At 39.1% G+C, this 17,687-nt stretch overlaps 1 protein-coding gene across 1 annotated transcript in view; it reads right to left on the reverse strand.

The window, feature by feature from the left end:
* The window catches only part of STARD9 (StAR related lipid transfer domain containing 9), a 116,862-nt gene that overhangs the window by 55,582 nt on the left and 43,593 nt on the right, over window positions 1-17,687 (reverse strand). Inside the window, exons 4-8 of the mRNA XM_061157457.1 lie at window positions 9,939-10,055; window positions 8,707-8,739; window positions 8,556-8,617; window positions 6,866-6,978; window positions 412-481 (exon numbers count right to left, since the gene is read on the reverse strand). Of these exons, the coding sequence (XP_061013440.1) occupies window positions 412-481; window positions 6,866-6,978; window positions 8,556-8,617; window positions 8,707-8,739; window positions 9,939-10,055 (395 nt within the window). The remainder of the gene's footprint in view (window positions 1-411; window positions 482-6,865; window positions 6,979-8,555; window positions 8,618-8,706; window positions 8,740-9,938; window positions 10,056-17,687) is intronic.

The following is a 17,687-nucleotide window of genomic DNA, read 5'->3' on the forward strand; positions in this document are numbered from 1 at the left end:
AGTAACAATTACAGTATGCAAAACTTTTCTGGAAGAAAAAATGGTTTTCTGAAAAATTTTAAACTATATTGTACTACATCATCTCTATCAAGGAGAGGACAATGCAGGCAAAAATCGTTTCTTTGATGAAAACAGCAGAAGTTGTGTATTATAAGACAAAATATAGGGTAATTCTCTGGGCTTACTACCTAATATTACTATATCCAGGACAAACGCCAGCTTCACCACCAGTGAGAAGGGCACTAAATCTCAGCCATGTCCCCCTACCCTGGGTACATTTTTGTTCTGACAAACGCCTCCTGATTGTGAATGTGGGGAGCTGCAGAGAGAATCTATACTGCAAAAGGGCAGTGAGAACACAGGAAAGAAGAATGAGACTGAAAGAATGACAGGGACAAACAAACCTGTTACCTGTTTGCTATTCCCTCCTCCAAGAGTTGAATTACTTGCTTATAGTTGGTAACTACGTGTTGAGATAAACCTATCAGATTTGTGAGGAGGAAAAAAGAGATTAAATAAAATTTTTTGGCAACGTTTAACCTTTTCTTGTAGGTAATTAAATTTATTATTCTATTGCATATAGTTGGCAGACAAGAATTGAGGAACAACTTTATTCATTCAGATAATGGATTAAATCAACAAATATTTACTGGAAGCCTACTGTCAGGCACTGTGACAGTCCCTCTGGGAACATCAGTCTCTACACTCCCAGAGATTATAGTCTAGAATTCACATAGTGGTTATGCTAACAACAAAAAGAATAATAATAATTCCTTACAAACAGACTCATGGACTTAGGGAACGAACCTACGGTTGCCAGAGGGAAGGATGAGGGAAAGGGAAAGTTGGGGAGTTCGGGATGGACATGTACTCATAGCTGTACTTAAAATGGATAACCAACATGGACCTCCTGTACATCACATGGAACTCTGCTCAGTGTTATGTGGATGGGAGGGGAGTTTGGGGGAGAATGGGTACATGTATATGTATGGCTGAGTCTCTTCGATATTCACCTGAAACTATCACAACATTGTGGGTTATCAGTTATATCCCAATACAAAATTAAAAGTTAAAAAAAAATCCTTAGAATTGTGCTATATTTAAGTTACGAGAAAAGTTCTCATGAATTACTTCATTTGGCCCTCATCAAATTTCTGAGGTAGATAGGGCCTACATGCCCCACAAAATGGTGGACTCAATTTGACATACAAAACATACAGTACACACGTCCTTATCCTCCCACAGTTTACAGTCATGAGAAATCATACAAGATAATGTGGCCAAGTGCCACAGGAGTAGTAAGATAAATGCTGAGGAAGTCAGAGGAGAAGTCAGGGCAAGCTCTGTGGAGGAAGTGAGACTTGAATTTAGCCACTGGAGAATGGGTAGGCTTTAGATAAAAGGTAAGGAGGTACTTAAGGGCACAAAAGTAAATCTTTATGGCTGGTTACCCACCAAGTCAAAAAAAGCCTTCACAACTGTGCTAGAGAATCTGTTTATTAGAGATTCAGGAACCAAAGTATCTTCATAGGCTCATAGCTGAATACAATTACACTAAAAATTAACATAGTTAACTTGAACACTGACTGGATTTTTTTCTATTAAGGAATTATTACTATTATTTAGATGTGATAATAATTTTGTGAGTGCAATTTCTTTAAAAAACATTCCTTATCTTTTAGGGCTACCTATTAAAATATTTATACATGAACTGATATCTGGAATTTGCCTCAAAATAATATAGAATATGGACAGGAATGTAGATAAGGCAGAATTTGCCAAGGGTCATTGGGTTATGGGTTATTGTGAACATGGGGTTCATTATACTAGTCTATTTTTGTTCAAAATGCTCAAAATTCTCTATAAAGAAAAAGAATTTTAAAAATTTAACCAAAGATAGAGACCTTTCATTTTCAGTAATGGCAAATTAGATAATATAAACCAACACTTCTGCCAAAGACTGTTAGAAACAGTTGGACAGAATATAAAAGACATCAATGTGAAGGCACAGAGGGATGACCAGATCGTGACATTTTTTCAGGCCATATACTAGGGAAGGATGGAAGCCCAGAGACGTCAGGCCAGCATTTGCAGACATCTTCCCTCTGAGAGCATTTCCCGTATCTTGAGAAGTGGCTGACAGCAGTTCTCTTGACAACCTCACAGATACAGAGAGACACAGACTGCAGTCCAGGGCTCAGGTGGGCCCTGTGGCACCCTACCTCTCTGAGTTGGAAACTTAAAAGGCTAAAACACAGGAATAAGTTTGAATTAGAATTAAATTAAATTTGAATTAGAATTTTTGAAGGGAACTCAGCTCAGCTTTGAACATTCTTAGTCCTTCAACTGGACTGAGTTGACTCTGGATTCCTAGCATGTACAGGAACCTGGCACAAGTAAATACGAATGAGTCTTCTCTGCCAGAAGATATTATTGTTCGAGACCTCTAAATTATTTCCATAAGCAATTTAACAAATATTGTCTGGCACAAAATTGTGACACACCAGCACATAAGTATATCTGACAAAATAAATGAAAATCCACGAAAATTACACAGACTATATACAGAGACCTAAAACAGATCCAGATACTGGAGTTATAGTAACTTTAAAGTAACTCTGCTTACTATTTTCAAGGGACTAAAAACAAGATTATAAAATTTCAGAGAAAACTGGAAACTATAACAAAAAGATCAAATGTAGATTTGGGAAGTGAAAAGTACTATAAGTGAAAATAAGAACTCAATGTGTAAGTTTAACAGCAGGTTAGATACAGGTGAAACATGTCAAAATCATATAACCAAAATAAGCATAGAGAGCCAAAAGATACAAAATATAGAAGAAAGGCTAAGAATCATAAACTATATAAGGAATAGGTCTAATAAACCTGTAATTGGAATTCCACAAGGAGAGAGTGGGGTAAAAGCAATGTTAGAATAACGTCAGAAGTAATGCTTATCTGTATAGCAGAAATTAACACAATATTGCAAATCAACTATACTTCAAAAAGAAAAAAAAAAAAAAAAGAACCAGGGATCCTAGGAGAAATGACTGGTTCAAAGATTGAGACAGGGAAAGTAGATGAGCCTGGAACACCTTCTGTCAGAAGGCAAGGAAGTGCTCAAAGAATGATGGTGATATGTCAAAAAGTCACATGAACACACTTGAAGGGGATTCCACTGGCTAAACCCGGGATAATCAGAGCATCAGAATAAAAAATAATAGTAACAGAAGGAGGCTCATTTAATACCATAGGAAACATGAGTCTATGCCAACATAAATAAGTTAATAAATAAACTGAAAGTTAGATGAGAATAAGACACACACGATTTTACAGTACCACAACCAAAAAACACTTGTTGACTACAAAAGGAAAACAGCAATTTCAGAGTAAAGAGGCCTGGCAGATATGACCTTAGCTGAGGAAATTAAAAATCATGAATAATGGACGTATCAAAATTATGCACCACTTAATGGTGTCAAGTTCATGAAGTCAAGTGAGACCAAGGAGCCTTTCCAGCTGGAGAACACTAGAGAGAGACACTAACCAAAGGCAACCCTGGACTCAAAGGACAATTAGTGAAGCTTAAATGGGTGTTAAGCATCAGATGGGAGTAATGCGTCAGTTAATTTCCTGATGTGGATTTCATGTTATAACTATACAGGAGTATTTCTTGTTTGAAATAAAAATACCCTAAAATAATCAGGGTATATGGGTCATTAGGTTGGCAATTTATTTTCATATGGCTCAAGTAAAAAAGTTCTTTATACTAGCAACTTTTTCAAAAGTTTGCTTCAAGATTAAAAAATAAAAACTTTTAGAAAACTAAGATAAAAAGAGAATTCCCTTAACCTGCTAAGGTAGTGCTTCTCAAAGTGGCTGCACCGACTGGAGTCATTTCTCAAACTGTTATCAACGGGTGATGAGATGGGTACAGAAATTGAAAGCGTTAGAAACCTTTACAACAATATGACAGATTGAAGAACTGGGCTTACAATTAATATGTCTTTTACTTTTTTTTCTAGTAATTCATCTTCATTTTAGCAAAGTATTTGATACTTTGATCCATGGTTTGCCATGGATAGGAATTAAAAACAAAAACAAAAACTGGTCCTTCCCGTTAGACAGTCTGAGAAGTGTATGATAGGAGTATCTATTAAGAACACATGCTATTGAAAATGGCCTTCCCAAGTGGCACAGTGGTAAAGAATCTGCCTTCCAGTGCAGGAGATGCAAGAGAACACAGATTCAATCCCTGGGTCAGGAAGATCCCCTGGAGAAGGAAATGGCAACCCACTACAGTATTCCTGTCTGGGAAATCCCATGGACAGAGGAGCCTGGTGGGCTACAGTCCATGCGGTTGCAAAGAGAAACGATTGAGGACACATGCATGCTATTGCAAACATCATAGTAAAATGTTGGAGTTTTCCCCTGGGGACAAAACTAAATATTGTTACCATTTTAATAGGGTTCTAGTTGGTGTAGCAAGGCAAGGAATAAAAAGGTGTAAGAATTAAAAACCAAGAATGCTGTTATGTGCAGACTGAATACAAAGAAAATACAAAACAATTTTTTTCAGAGTCCCAACTATTCATTTCCAACAACCTCCTGCTTTGTACCCATCCCTGTATATTAAGATAAAGGCCAAAGCAAAAATATGATACTGTCTTTGCCTCACTTATTATCCTTTTAGACCCTGTAACCACTGGGCTCTTACCTGTGGTTTGGACAGGGCTCTGCACATTTCAGATTTCAACTAACCTGTCATCTAATTAATTAACTTTTTAATGAAAAGAGGCTACTCCTTTTCTTTCCTTGGATTTAGGCAGCTATCAATTTCCAGCTTATAGTTCTGAACTAGAACTACAAATTCTTTACATTAAAATTTAAAATTCTTGTATTTTCATATTTCCCATGGCACCCTGATTAGAATAGGCATCTAGCAGGTACTTAATAAATTCCTATAGATTGGTTTCAAAGCAGAAACCACTTTCGGCATTGGAATCATGTTCTATGAGCCCAAAGATAGAGAAATACAGACAGACAGGCAGACAATGAAAATAAATGAATAAAGAAAGCAAACATTTTAAAAAAAACATAAAAACTTTATGCCATCAGAGGGTAGTAATGGAAATAACATAGTTCAGTGTGACTATTCAGGGTCTTGTCTTCCAAGACTGGTTCTATGCTATGTCAGCTCATGGCTCCTTCATAAGAAATAAGAGAAACGTCCACCTAAATTTGTAATGATCGAAAAAGTTCATACCACCTTTAAAAAACATGTAATCCAAAGGACCTAAGAGACTTTTTGCTTGTTTAGAAATATTTCCTATGAAGCACCAAGCATCCTCCCTCTGCACAAAGGTTCACTCCATGAACAAAGAGCCAACAGCGTTCACTTCATCCAAACAGCCACTGGATTTAAGTCTTGATCCTATCACCAACCTTGGGTGGATGATCCAGGTTGCACCACCTTGCATGAATTCTCAGGGTTTCAGATACTATGCCAATCAGGACCCTATGTCTGTAGGTTTCCTATGATCCACGTACAGGATTCTGTCCCATTCTTCTCTTCCAGTCCTAGACAAGGTTCCTAGTTCCAACCCTGCCCCAAGTAGCTGTGGAACTTTGGGAACGTCCCTTAACTTCCTCTAGACTTCATATCATCTTCTGTGCAGTGAAGACGTTAGAACTACAACTGAGATCTCCTCTAGGTACTACCTACCCCCACATTCACACATAAAAACATGTTAAGAAAAAAATAAACAAAAAGATGAGAAACTATGGCACTACTACAACCACTCATGGTCTGCCTTCCAAGTATTGCTTTACACAGAAACGTGTACACACAGGGTTTTACAGAGGAAACTCCAACTGGTTCCCGGCAAAGAAAGTGGTATTTTTTAACCATTGTTTCCAGCTACCAATTAGGATGAAACATTTGGGGAAAGACTCAAGTAGCAGAATTTGTGACTGGCACACCTACTGAGTCATCCATTGGCCATGCTCTGATCAGAGAAGAGACCAGCTCTCGACCTTTCCTGTCCCTCTGCCTGTGGGGATATTAATAGCATATTGCGGAGAAAACAGGAACACAAAATTCATGTTATTTATTATGAGTGGCCCGAGAGAGTGAAAGCTTCCCCAACAAAAGCCCCCAACAGCAAGACCTAGTCTAATGGAAGAAGACAGATGGAAGCAAACATCAAATACCAATGTCTGATGAGGAAGCAGCGTAGGCCCTGCTCCATGTCTGGTATCTCCCCACGACCCTGACTCTCACCATCTCTGGAACAGGAAGTACCCCAAAACAGAGCCTGGCTGACCTGGGAATCCGTCCCAGGCCCACTGGACCTGGCACCAGAGACCCAGCGCTACTCCATGCCACTTACCTCTAGCTCACCATGCTCTAGACACACCAGCTCCTTGAGATCACCAAGCCAACGCCTTCACTCAGGGCTCTGGCCCATGCCGTTCCCTTCACCTGAAACACTCTTCCTTTGCCATGCTATTCTTCACATGACTGGCTCCTGTGCCCCTCCGGGTAAAATGCTACCATCCTCCTCAAGGAAGCTTTTCCTGACACAAAGCTCTTCCTCCACAAAGATGCTCTTTTCCGTCACTGTATCTATTTTTTTATTAGCCTTTATCACAACTGTGGTTAGTGCTTGTTGACTGACATCACACCCCACAAGAGTGTCAGCTTGCCCGTCTTTTATATTTATTGGTATCTACTGGGCATCTCATACCAGTAGCTGGCACACAGTGAGTATTCATTACAAGTTTGTTGAATGAATCAGTAACGATCAGGAGAGCTTCCCAGGTTTTGGTTTGGTCTCTGACTTCCAGGACCATAGTGACTCACCTTGTACATAGGGCCCCATCTCTGGGTGCTCCCTGACCCGCAGATTATAGGTCTTTTTTTGATCAGACTGCTTTAGCAGATCCCGCACTCGTTCATTATAGATTTCCAGGAAGCTAGAGACACGGAGAAAAAGGCATAAAATTAGATTTTGAAAAGGTGTGGGAAAAACACTAAGCCAAGAATCAGAAAGTCCTAGTTCTTATTTAGAGTATCTCTGATACTCTGAGACACTGGTCACTCCAGACTTCCCCCTGAGTCTCTTTCCACATGTATACATAGGGCTTTCAGCACTGGCTGTCATTACTCCAGGGTCAGGTTTACACTGCGCGCTGATTCAAGTTTAGCTTTCAAGAGGCTATTTGAGGATGGGTTTAGGCTGCCATCAGCCTGTGCCGTTACCAGTTCCCTGTTGCATACAGTCTTACAAGCATGTTTCTTGAAGTGGTTTTCAAATGTGATCTCTGAGCTCTATTATTCGTAGAAGGCATCTCAAGGACCACTGCTCAGCAATTAGGGAAGCTAAGTGAGAAGGGTTCTGCTTCCCACTTCTAGTTTAAGTTGCACAACTCTCATTTTACCTATCTTATACACTAGGATTCTGTTTAAGACATACTCTGTCTTATTGGTATCTACTGGCATTTTACACTTTTTAAAATAATAGAACAGCTGCAATTCTTAATTGAAACCAGTAAATATTTTGTTAAATAAGAAAGCACACTTCCCACAGAAAGGTCTTCCTCACTGGACCATGGATACTTGCCTGTGGAGCCAGCAATCAGAAAAAAGGCTCCAGCTCAAAGCTGCTCTCTGCACATACTCCTTATAAATTTTCCCTTCTTAATCATCTCAAATTCAGACATAGGGACCCCCAGATAGCTCTTATAATAGTGGTTCCCAGATTTCATAGACAATAAAACACATAATATATACTGCAAAATTTTACTTTACAAATTTAAAAACGTAAAAATAATATTCACAACCATTTAATTTTTTAAAAGGACATTTATTCTTTTTACAGCAATGAAAATGGTATGGAATTAGATAGTGATTATAGTTGAACAGTCTTGTAAGTCCTAAAAAAAAATCACTGAACTATATACTTTAAAAGTGTGAATTTTATGGTATGTGAATTTGTCTCATATTTTTAAACAAGGACATTAAACACCAAAAAAAAAAAAAAAAAAAGAATACAGAAAATTAATGGCAATTGGTAACGTCACACTGGAGGTAGCCAGCACTAGTCTGGGTACTAGAGTTTCCAGTATTCTTGCTTGGAAAATTCCATGGACAGAGGAGCCTGGTGGGCTATAGACGATAAGGTCACAGAGTCGGACCCGACTATGCATGCACCCACACCCACCACACAAGAGTTTGGGAACTACTAACCTGGAGAATGACCCAGGAGGGGGCTGGAAGAGAAATTCCAGAAGCTAGTATGAAACTGAACAGAAAATGAAGGAAGGGAAACCAGCCAGCCAACGGAAGCTGGTCCAGAGGAGACACTAACTTGTTAAGCCTGAGGGTAGAAATTAAGTTTCCTACAACACATCTGCACATGCACGTGACAAGCGCTGTAAGATACTTCTGCTGTGACTTTTCCCCATTCCTCTGGGTAACTCTGGAAGCAGAGAGGACAGCTCTAGAGTGGACACAGAAACACTTCAGGCTGCAGAGCCCAACAGGTTCTTACCTTACTTTTATACTGCAGGAGGCAGGCAGTGGGGCACAATTTTCCTCCCTGATGAAGAGACCCTGCATAAACCAGAGGGTTGTAGTTTCACTGAAGGGGATGTACAAGGTAAACCTACTTTGAGAGGATCCAGTCAAAAGAGAGTCTGTACCTCACATATCCGCGGTGTCAGCCCAACAGAGGCCTGGGGAAGAGAAGAAAGCATTACTGTCCGCTCATGCTGATGCTCTCCCCAGCACCCAGGACCCACGCTCAGCAAGGACAGTGTTCTCACTCTAGCCTCTTCACTTCAGGCAGTATCCCCAATGGTATGTGGAAGACTCTATTTGCCAGTGATCTCAGAATCTAACAGGAGGAAAGTATCAGATGAGGGGCAGATCACCACCGTAAGAAGGAAGAGAGGAGAAGCTAGCAAACTCAGATACCTGTTTTCACGCAGAGGAGGTGACATCCTTCTTGGATAAGCCCACTTTACCACAGTGGTCCCTCCCAGAACCCTATCTCCTATCCCCGCACACAGAGGAGAACCAGAGTACATGCATGTTCAAAACACACATTTAGAGAGAAGTGGCTTATTTCTTCATCTTGGATTCAGTGCTAACTTGTACTCAGGTTAATGGCTTTATATCCCTGGGTTACTGAGTCTTTTCTTCTTTTAATTTAAAATATATGAAATCACACCAAATATGAACCTTTAAGGTCTCAAGACATCACACTGAAGATTAGTTAAGCAATGATCTGGGCCCATAGCAGCAGGGACAATCTTTCAGGAGGAATAATATCCTAGAAAAATGTCCTTACGTGGTGTTATTTATCACCTGCCCCACCAGTTTATCTCATATCTCACCGGGGCTCTTCTAAGCCTAAAACAAAGAGGTATTCTGAAGGAACTCTACCCTCTTAATTTTCCATGATAAAAGAAAGCTCTCATAAGTCCTACACACTTTTGAAAGCTCGCATCCTAGTGGTTGGCTCTCCCGCTTCTTTCTAACACTCAGATTTAACACATACACAGCCCCATATCCACATGGCCTTAGCCAGCACTTAAGGCAGTCTGGGACTTGTCTACACCAAAGGTGTTAAAAAGCTACAAGTGATGAACTTGAAATGATATGAGAAATATGAGAAATTCAGAAGGACTGACAAGGTCTGTTTCATCAAAGAGAGTTGTAAAATTCTAAGGTTCTTCGGGTGTAATAAAGAGGGGCTAATTATTCAACGTCAGTTAAGGTGCTAAGAAATGTATTCTTAACAGAAAACAGAACCCTTTAAATCTGACTGAAGCCGACTACGAAACTCATCCTCTCTCAGTGGCAAGGACAATGCAACATTCAGGTTTGACGTGGCTTTAAGAAGACATCACATCCCAATCCCAACACTCACTGGGGTGCCCAGCATGGTGTACGTCTTCCCAGAGCCTGTCTGCCCATAGGCAAAAAGGCATATGTTGTAGCCTTTGGCAGCTCCAGACAGTACTTCAGTTCCCAAGTCCTGGAACACCTGTAACAATAAAAACAGAGGGCATGTCACTCTGGTCCTACCTTCCAAAGCAGCCTTTTAAAAGGTTATTTGTTAACCTAAAATATTATAAAATGTTTCAACATCCATGACTATAAATTCCCCACTGTTTTATGAAAATCAATTCAGTTTCAAAAAAAGACTGCTAAGGAAAATTCATTTGTTCAGTAAGTCAATTATTTTTTAAAGTGCTTATTGTATGCTGGGCACAAGGCTAGATATTTAAGATGCAAAATTGATATGGTCCCTAATCTTTAGGGCAAAAGAGTCCAGGAGAAGGGCAAAGACATGCAAGCAAATTAGTGAAGGAAAACCATGTACATGAATTCTTTTTCCTTCCCATTACCAAAAAAAAAAAAAAAAGAGAACCTTAATAAGGTTAATCAGATAAAGGTACAATGAAATTCTTCCCAGGAACATATCACACAAATTCAGGGTCTCAAGACATGACACGGAGGGTCAGTTAAGCCCAGAAATTAGGGAGGGTTTTTCCTGTGGGCCCCTTTTCCACATGCTGCCTCTTCAGACTGATCCTAACAGCTGACCACTTCTGCTTTCACTCTTTTCTGTAGTTTTAGTGAATCAGAAACAACTAGAGACCCTCCTGGGAAAATCCCTAAACTTCATGTAGTGCCTGAAAGTCCTATTGGACTGTCAGGCAGACCCTGGGCTCAGGACAAAATAGCCTGGCTTATGGAGAAGGCATAACTTTGAGCTGAACCAGTCCTCAGCAGAATGCCACATGGACATCTGCATACACAGCTAGTGTGATGGGCATTTACCCTTTGCACTGCTGCTGCTCAGCATCCAAATACTCTTCTGATCTGGGAGAAAACTGTGTCAGTTTTCATGGGAAGCAGGGCCCAACCCTCCCAACAGAAGTCAAATAGGCCAGATAATTCTCTTCATCTCCTGGAGGCTAGAACGTGAACACGTGAAATGAGGCTCGCAAAACTTGAAATTTCAAAGAATGACACAAAAGCAAAGAAAGAGTTAATCAAGTCCCCTTGTTGGCATCGTGAGTCCAACAGTACTGCATCTGAAGTGTACACGTACCAAGCACAGTGCTCAACTAGACTATTCTGTGATATGGCTTTACCTGGCCTCCCGGAGACTTAGGGCCCCATGGTTTGCCGCCCATTTTTCTACTTTCCCTTAAATTCTATGAATCTGCTGATACAGTTCCAAATTGGAACATGGTTCTCATGGTTAATAGTTGTGTGATCTTGAACAATTTACTTAAACTTTACTTAAACTTGTTTTTTTTCCTGGTAAATTGGATATTTTGTGTCTATATCACAGGTTTGTTGTGAAGATTAAGTGAGATAATACATGTAACTAGGGACCATGCGGACGAAGACAGGAGTTGCTGACCTAAGATTACACTACACTATTCTGTTTTCGCAGCTGTAGTCATGCTTCTTGACCAGTGAACTATTTGCATTTTGTTTTTTAGTGCTTCTAATATTCAGGCATAGGGCCATAATAATCCAAGTAGTGGTGAAAGATCTAGACGTTGTACCATTCCCACCGCCTTTCCCAATCTCCCTCCCAGCTCTGTATTCTCCATTCATTCAGTTCTATATTAGCAAAGCTGAAAACTGGGCAGAATTCTCTATGCCTCCTGACATCTGTCTGGGTTAAATTCCCAGGGACTGAAGAAGGAGGAATCATTCCTCTTGATCAGAACACTTGAGTTGGCAGCCATCCATTTACTAGCTGGAAATGTTCACAAAACTCAACCTTTCTTTCCAGTGCTCCAGCAGAAAGTGGGAACAGAGGTGCAGACAGAGCAAGGCCACATCTAGTGTTATTTATTTCTCACCACTCACACAGCAGGTCAGAATGAGCTCAGTGGATTGTGAAAGAAGACAGGAGAATGTTACTTTGCCCGTGTCTTTATCCAAATTCAAATAATCACCTGGAGGTTTTATGAAAAACATTTTTGAAGATACCATTTTCACTCAACAGTAAAAGGTTTGAACAAGCAAAACTGGTAGGCTCCAAACGTGGAATTGGGGGAAACTGTTAAGATTCCATTCTTTACGAACCATGAGGCTTAGCTCATCATAAATTCTTAAACAGAGCACAACAGAACCAGATGACATCGTGGTTCACTCTCACCGTGGTTATTATAATGAAGCATATGGCAAGAGCTCAATATGAATACCAAAAACAGTTTGAACGCTAAAATAAACCACCAAAGGGCAATCAAATATAGAGGATTAGAATCTAATAATCTAGAAGATCCAGTTCAGGAGGAGAGATGGGCAATGTAACTTTTTTTTCTGGAATATAAGTACAAGAACGCATTCAATAGATTAATTTCATGTGACACAGAACTTCCAGTCTTTTTAAGCATTCACTAGATTGGGGACAGCCCACTGGTTGCTGCTGAATTGGGACTCATAATACCTGAAGCTCAAGCTGAAACCTATTTCATAGGGGCAACTGAATCCAGGAACCAGAATTTTTTATCTTCAATATCATGTTATTAGCATTGCAAATGAAAACAAGGAGATACCACCACACAACTATAAGAATGGCCAAAATCTAACACACTGACAACACCAAATGCTTACAAGGAGATGAAGCAATAGGAACTCTCGTTCATTGATGATGGGAATGCAGAATGGTACAGCCACTTTGGAAGACATTATGCCAGTTTTTTTTCCTTAAACAAGACTAAACATATTACTCTTACTATACAGTGAGGCAATCATGCTCCTTGGTATTTACCCAAAGAGGCTGAAAACATATATACACACAAAAACCTGCACACAGATATTTATAGAAGCTTTCTTCATAATTGTCAAAACATGGAAGTAACCAAGATATCCTTCAATAGGTGAATGTCTAAACTGTAGTACATCCAGACCATGGGATATTATTTAGTGCTAAAAAGAAATGAGCTATTAAGGCATGAAAAAACATGAAGGAACCTTAAATGCAGAAAACTAAGATCATGGCATCTGGTCCCATCACCTCATGGTAAATAGATGGGGAAACAGGGGAAACAGTGGAAACAGTGTCAGACTTTATTTTTTGGGGCTCCAAAATCACTGCAGATGGTGACTGCAGTCATGAAATTAAAAGATGCTTACTCCTTAGAAGGAAAGTTATGACCAAACTAGATAGCATATTAAAAAGCAGAGACATTACTTTTCCAACAATGGTCCATCTAGTCAAGGCTATGGTTTTTCCAGTGGTCATGTATGGATGTGAGAGTTGGACTGTGAAGAAAGCTGAGTGCCGAAAAATTGATGCTTTTGAACTGTGGTGTTGGAGAAGCCTCTTGAGAGTCCCTTGGACTGCAAGGAGATCCAACCAGTCCATCCTAAAGGAGATCAGTCCCGGGTGTTCATTGGAAGGACTGATATTGATGCTGAAACTCCAATACTTTGGCCACGTGATACGAAGAGCTGACTCACTGGAAAAGACCCTGATGTTGGGAGGGATTGGGGGCAGAAGGAGAAGGGGACGACAGAGGATGAGATGGCTGGATGGCATCACCGACTCGATGGACATGAGTTTAAGTAAACTCCGGGAGTTGGTGATGGACAGGGAGGCCTGGAGTGCTGTGATTCATGGGGTCGCAAAGAGCTGGACATGACTGAGCAACTGAACTGAACTGAAGTGAAAGAAGCCAATCTGAAAAGGCTACACACTGTGTGAGTCTACATGACATGACATGCTGGAACTACATGACATGCTGGAAAAGGTAAAACTATAGAGACAGTTTAAAAAAAAATCAGTGGTTGACAGGAGGCTGGGGAGGGACAGATGATAGGTGGGATGCAGAGGATTTTTAAGGCAGTGAAACGCCTCTATACGTGAAACTATAATTGTGTATGAAAAGTGAAAGTGTTAGTCGATCAGTCTTGTCCGAATCTTTGTGACCCCATGGACTGTAGCCCGCCAGACTCCTCTGTCTGTGGAATTCTCCAGGCAGGAGTACTGGAGTGGGTTGCCATGCCGTCTCCAGGGGATCTTCCTGACGCAGGGATTGAACCTGCGTGTCCTGTGTTTCCTGCATTGGCAGGCAGGTTCTTTACCACTAGCGCCACCTGGTGGGAGGAAGGAGGTATATGGAATTTCTGTGCTCAATTTTTCTGTAAACCTAAAATTGCTCTAACAAATAAACTCTATTTTCAAAAAACATCTGCAAGATAAATCTCAAGGAATGGAATTCCCTGATAACAGCAACATTTATCAGACATACCCTTCCTAAAACCGGTTAGAATCACCTAAGTCTTCGGATTAATGTCTCTGATTTCATGATGACTATTTAAGTTCCAAAAATAACGGTTGCTCTGTATTTTCCTAAAGAAAATTTTCACTGTTAGATTTTTGTTGTTGTTGTTTGTTTATTTTTCGTAGTTCAGTAGTTCTTTATTATAAACTATGTTCTCTGAGCCCCAAGGTGACTCCTAACAAAAAAAACTGACTTCAATTTAGGATGAAAAAGGGTTCAAAATGATGAAATAAATACTGATTTCAAATACAGGTAACAGAAATTGTTGATGAGTGAGAGGAGGGTCATTTCAAGGAGAGGAAAAAATTACTTAAAAGAATCTAAAAACTAACTCTGTTAGCAGGCATTTTTAAACTAGAAAATAACTCTAGACAACTCTGGAAACTATTCAAACACATGTTTTCACTAATGCTGTTACTTAGGAAAACCTCGAATAACCCAGAGTTGTACTTTTACTTTTCATCACACAGACATGGTGAGGTACAGCTGATACTGTTTGTGGATCTATTGATACATCCTCTCTCCAAATTTGTGGGTTAGAAAAGTAAGGTTCAGGGCCTATTATTTGAAGAGAGAGCATTCACGTAAAATATATAACTTAATGGCGCCTGCAGTTGAGGAAAGGACAGAATGATTTGCTTTCCTCCAAACAGCTACACATTAGGTTTAATGATTAAGAACACAGGCTTTGCAACTTAATAGACTCATAAGGCTAGCAGATGTAAGCTTTTATATATAGAATGGATAAACAATAAGGTCCCACTATATAGCACAGAGAACTATATTCAGTATCCTATAATAAACCACAATGGAAAGAATATTATAAATATATGTATAACTGAATCACTTTGCTATACAGAAGTAATTAACACAACATTAAAAATCAACCATACTTCAGTTTTATGAAAAAAGTGTTTTATTCAAAACCAGAGCTTTAGATTTATACAGCTAGTAACACGAAGCAATCACTGTGTTAGGCTCTCTTCTTCTTAGCACCTTAAATTAGTAATCCATTTAATCCTCACAATACATCTATGACGATATTTACTATGATCAAAATTCTCTATCACATGAGAAAATTGAAGTTCCATGGGTAGTAAGTACCTCTAAATAAAGCTGCTGCTTTTAACCACTGTGATATTCTGCCACTAGCAAAATAACTGTCACTAGAATTACTAGGAGACGCAAAGTTTATCAGTTGAACACTAAGCTATGACCCTTTCATTTAAAACTGTTCTGCAAGGTTTCCTTATATCCTGTTGTTTTGCTTCACACTGGGAGAAACTTTACCAAATCTCCTTTTCAGTATTTCTATTAAATAGAAGTCTTAGTAAAATTTTGTTTTAACCTTTGGCCAAAAACAATAAAATCTGAATATTTCTGCCATTTGTTCACTTTTGCAGTCGTTTTGTCCCATTAACCTTTTAATTTGCACATGAAGAGAACTATTTCATTCCCAAATTTCACCCACACTGCCATTATTGAATGACCAGAATTGGAAGCCTTAAAGAGAGACACATTTTTTTCTTTGCTGTCTTTCAAATTACAAAGTACACCTACTTTTTGTACCAAGTGAAAAAATATAATGCATGAAGAAAAAACTAACCTTCCACCCCTACCTCACCCCTAACCCTACTCATTTTAAGTACCCAACGAGTCCCCTTCAAGTACTGAGGAAAGAAAGGATATAAGGAACAGGTATGTCCTTCCATACATATCTTATATATGTAAGATCAACATATCTTAGGATATACAGTTCTTCATTTTTTGTTTTCATTGAAATAGACACATATAATGTATGTCAACCTGCAGCTTGCTTTTTTTCACATAACATAGCATGAACATATAGGTTATTTCCCATAGATATAACTTTTTTCATGCACAGCCATAGTTACACAAACACAATGTAAAATAACTGGGCTATCATGAATGCAGTGGAGGCAATGCTTTATTTCATTTTCCACCTGTCTTTCCCCTTCCTCTTTTCCTCTCTCATACAAAAACCCCCACCTGTGGGTAACATTAGCAACTGGCATAATTGTTTGTACTTCCCATAGTCATAATCATAAATGCACATGTACTTACATATTTACGGGGTTTTGTGACTTGTTTTAAAAAAAATGGGATGTCATTATACACTTTGTTTTTCTCAGTCAACACCATTTGCAATATATTCCATGGTGTAAATGTGCCAAAATTAAGTCAATCACTCTCCTATAAATGGGCAATCACTTGTTTTTATTATTTTATCCCTACTCATAATGGTTCAATAATATCTTTAAACATATATGTTTAAATACTGGGGTTTTTATTTTTATAGACTGTTTCAGGAATGGGGCTGCTGGGTCAAAGGATTAAAATATTTTTTATTTTCATAAATATTAAAGACTGCTTTCCCAAAAGACTATAATAACTTACATTTCTATTGACAAAATTAATAAGAGAATCCTTTTCTTCATATTCCCACCAGGAATCTTTTTAACTGCTCTTCGTTTGAACAATACAAATTCATATCTTAATGTTACTATAATAACAGTGAGTTTGAAGTCATCATTCTTTGGGGGGGCATTAAAATTTGCTCTCCCCAAGAAGGGTCAATTCATATCCTTTGCCCATTTTCCCACTGGATTGTTTTTCTTTTTTTGTCAATATGAAAGACTTCTTAGTATATTATAAACAGCAGTCCTTAATCTGTCATATGCATTGCAAACATTTTTCTCCCTAATCTATTCACCTTTTTCTAAGTTAAAAGGCAATATTTTTGAGCAGTTTTAGGTTAAGAGAAAAGCTGAGTGCAAAGTACAGAGTTTTCATGTACCCCTTCAGCCCTCTTTCCTCTCGCTCCTCAGTCTCCCATATTATTAACATCCTGCATTACTATGATACATTTGTTGTAATTGATGAGCCAATACTGATATAGTATTATTAACTGAAGTCCATAGTTCATATTAGGGTTCACTTTTTGCTTTGTACAGTTCTATGAATTTTTATAAATACATAATGATATATAACCACCACTATAGTATCATAAAGAATAATTTCACTGCGCTAAAAAAAATCCCCTGTACTTTACCTACTCATCCTTCCTTCTCGCCCATGAACTCCTGGAAACTACCGATCTTTTTATTGTCTCCACAGTTTTGCAGAGTGCCATACAGTTGCAATCATATGATATATATACAGCCTTTTCAGATTGGCTCCTTTCACTCTGTTGTTGTTCAGTCGCTCAGTCATGTCTGACTCTGCGACACCATGAACGGCAGCACACCAGGCTTCCTTGCCTTCACCATCTCCCAGAGTTTGCTCAAATTCATATTCACTGAATCAGTGATGCCATCCAACCATCTCATCCTCTTTCA

The sequence above is a fragment of the Dama dama genome, chromosome 12 (genome assembly GCF_033118175.1).
Source record: "Dama dama isolate Ldn47 chromosome 12, ASM3311817v1, whole genome shotgun sequence".
In the NCBI taxonomy this organism is placed as follows: domain Eukaryota; kingdom Metazoa; phylum Chordata; class Mammalia; order Artiodactyla; family Cervidae; genus Dama; species Dama dama.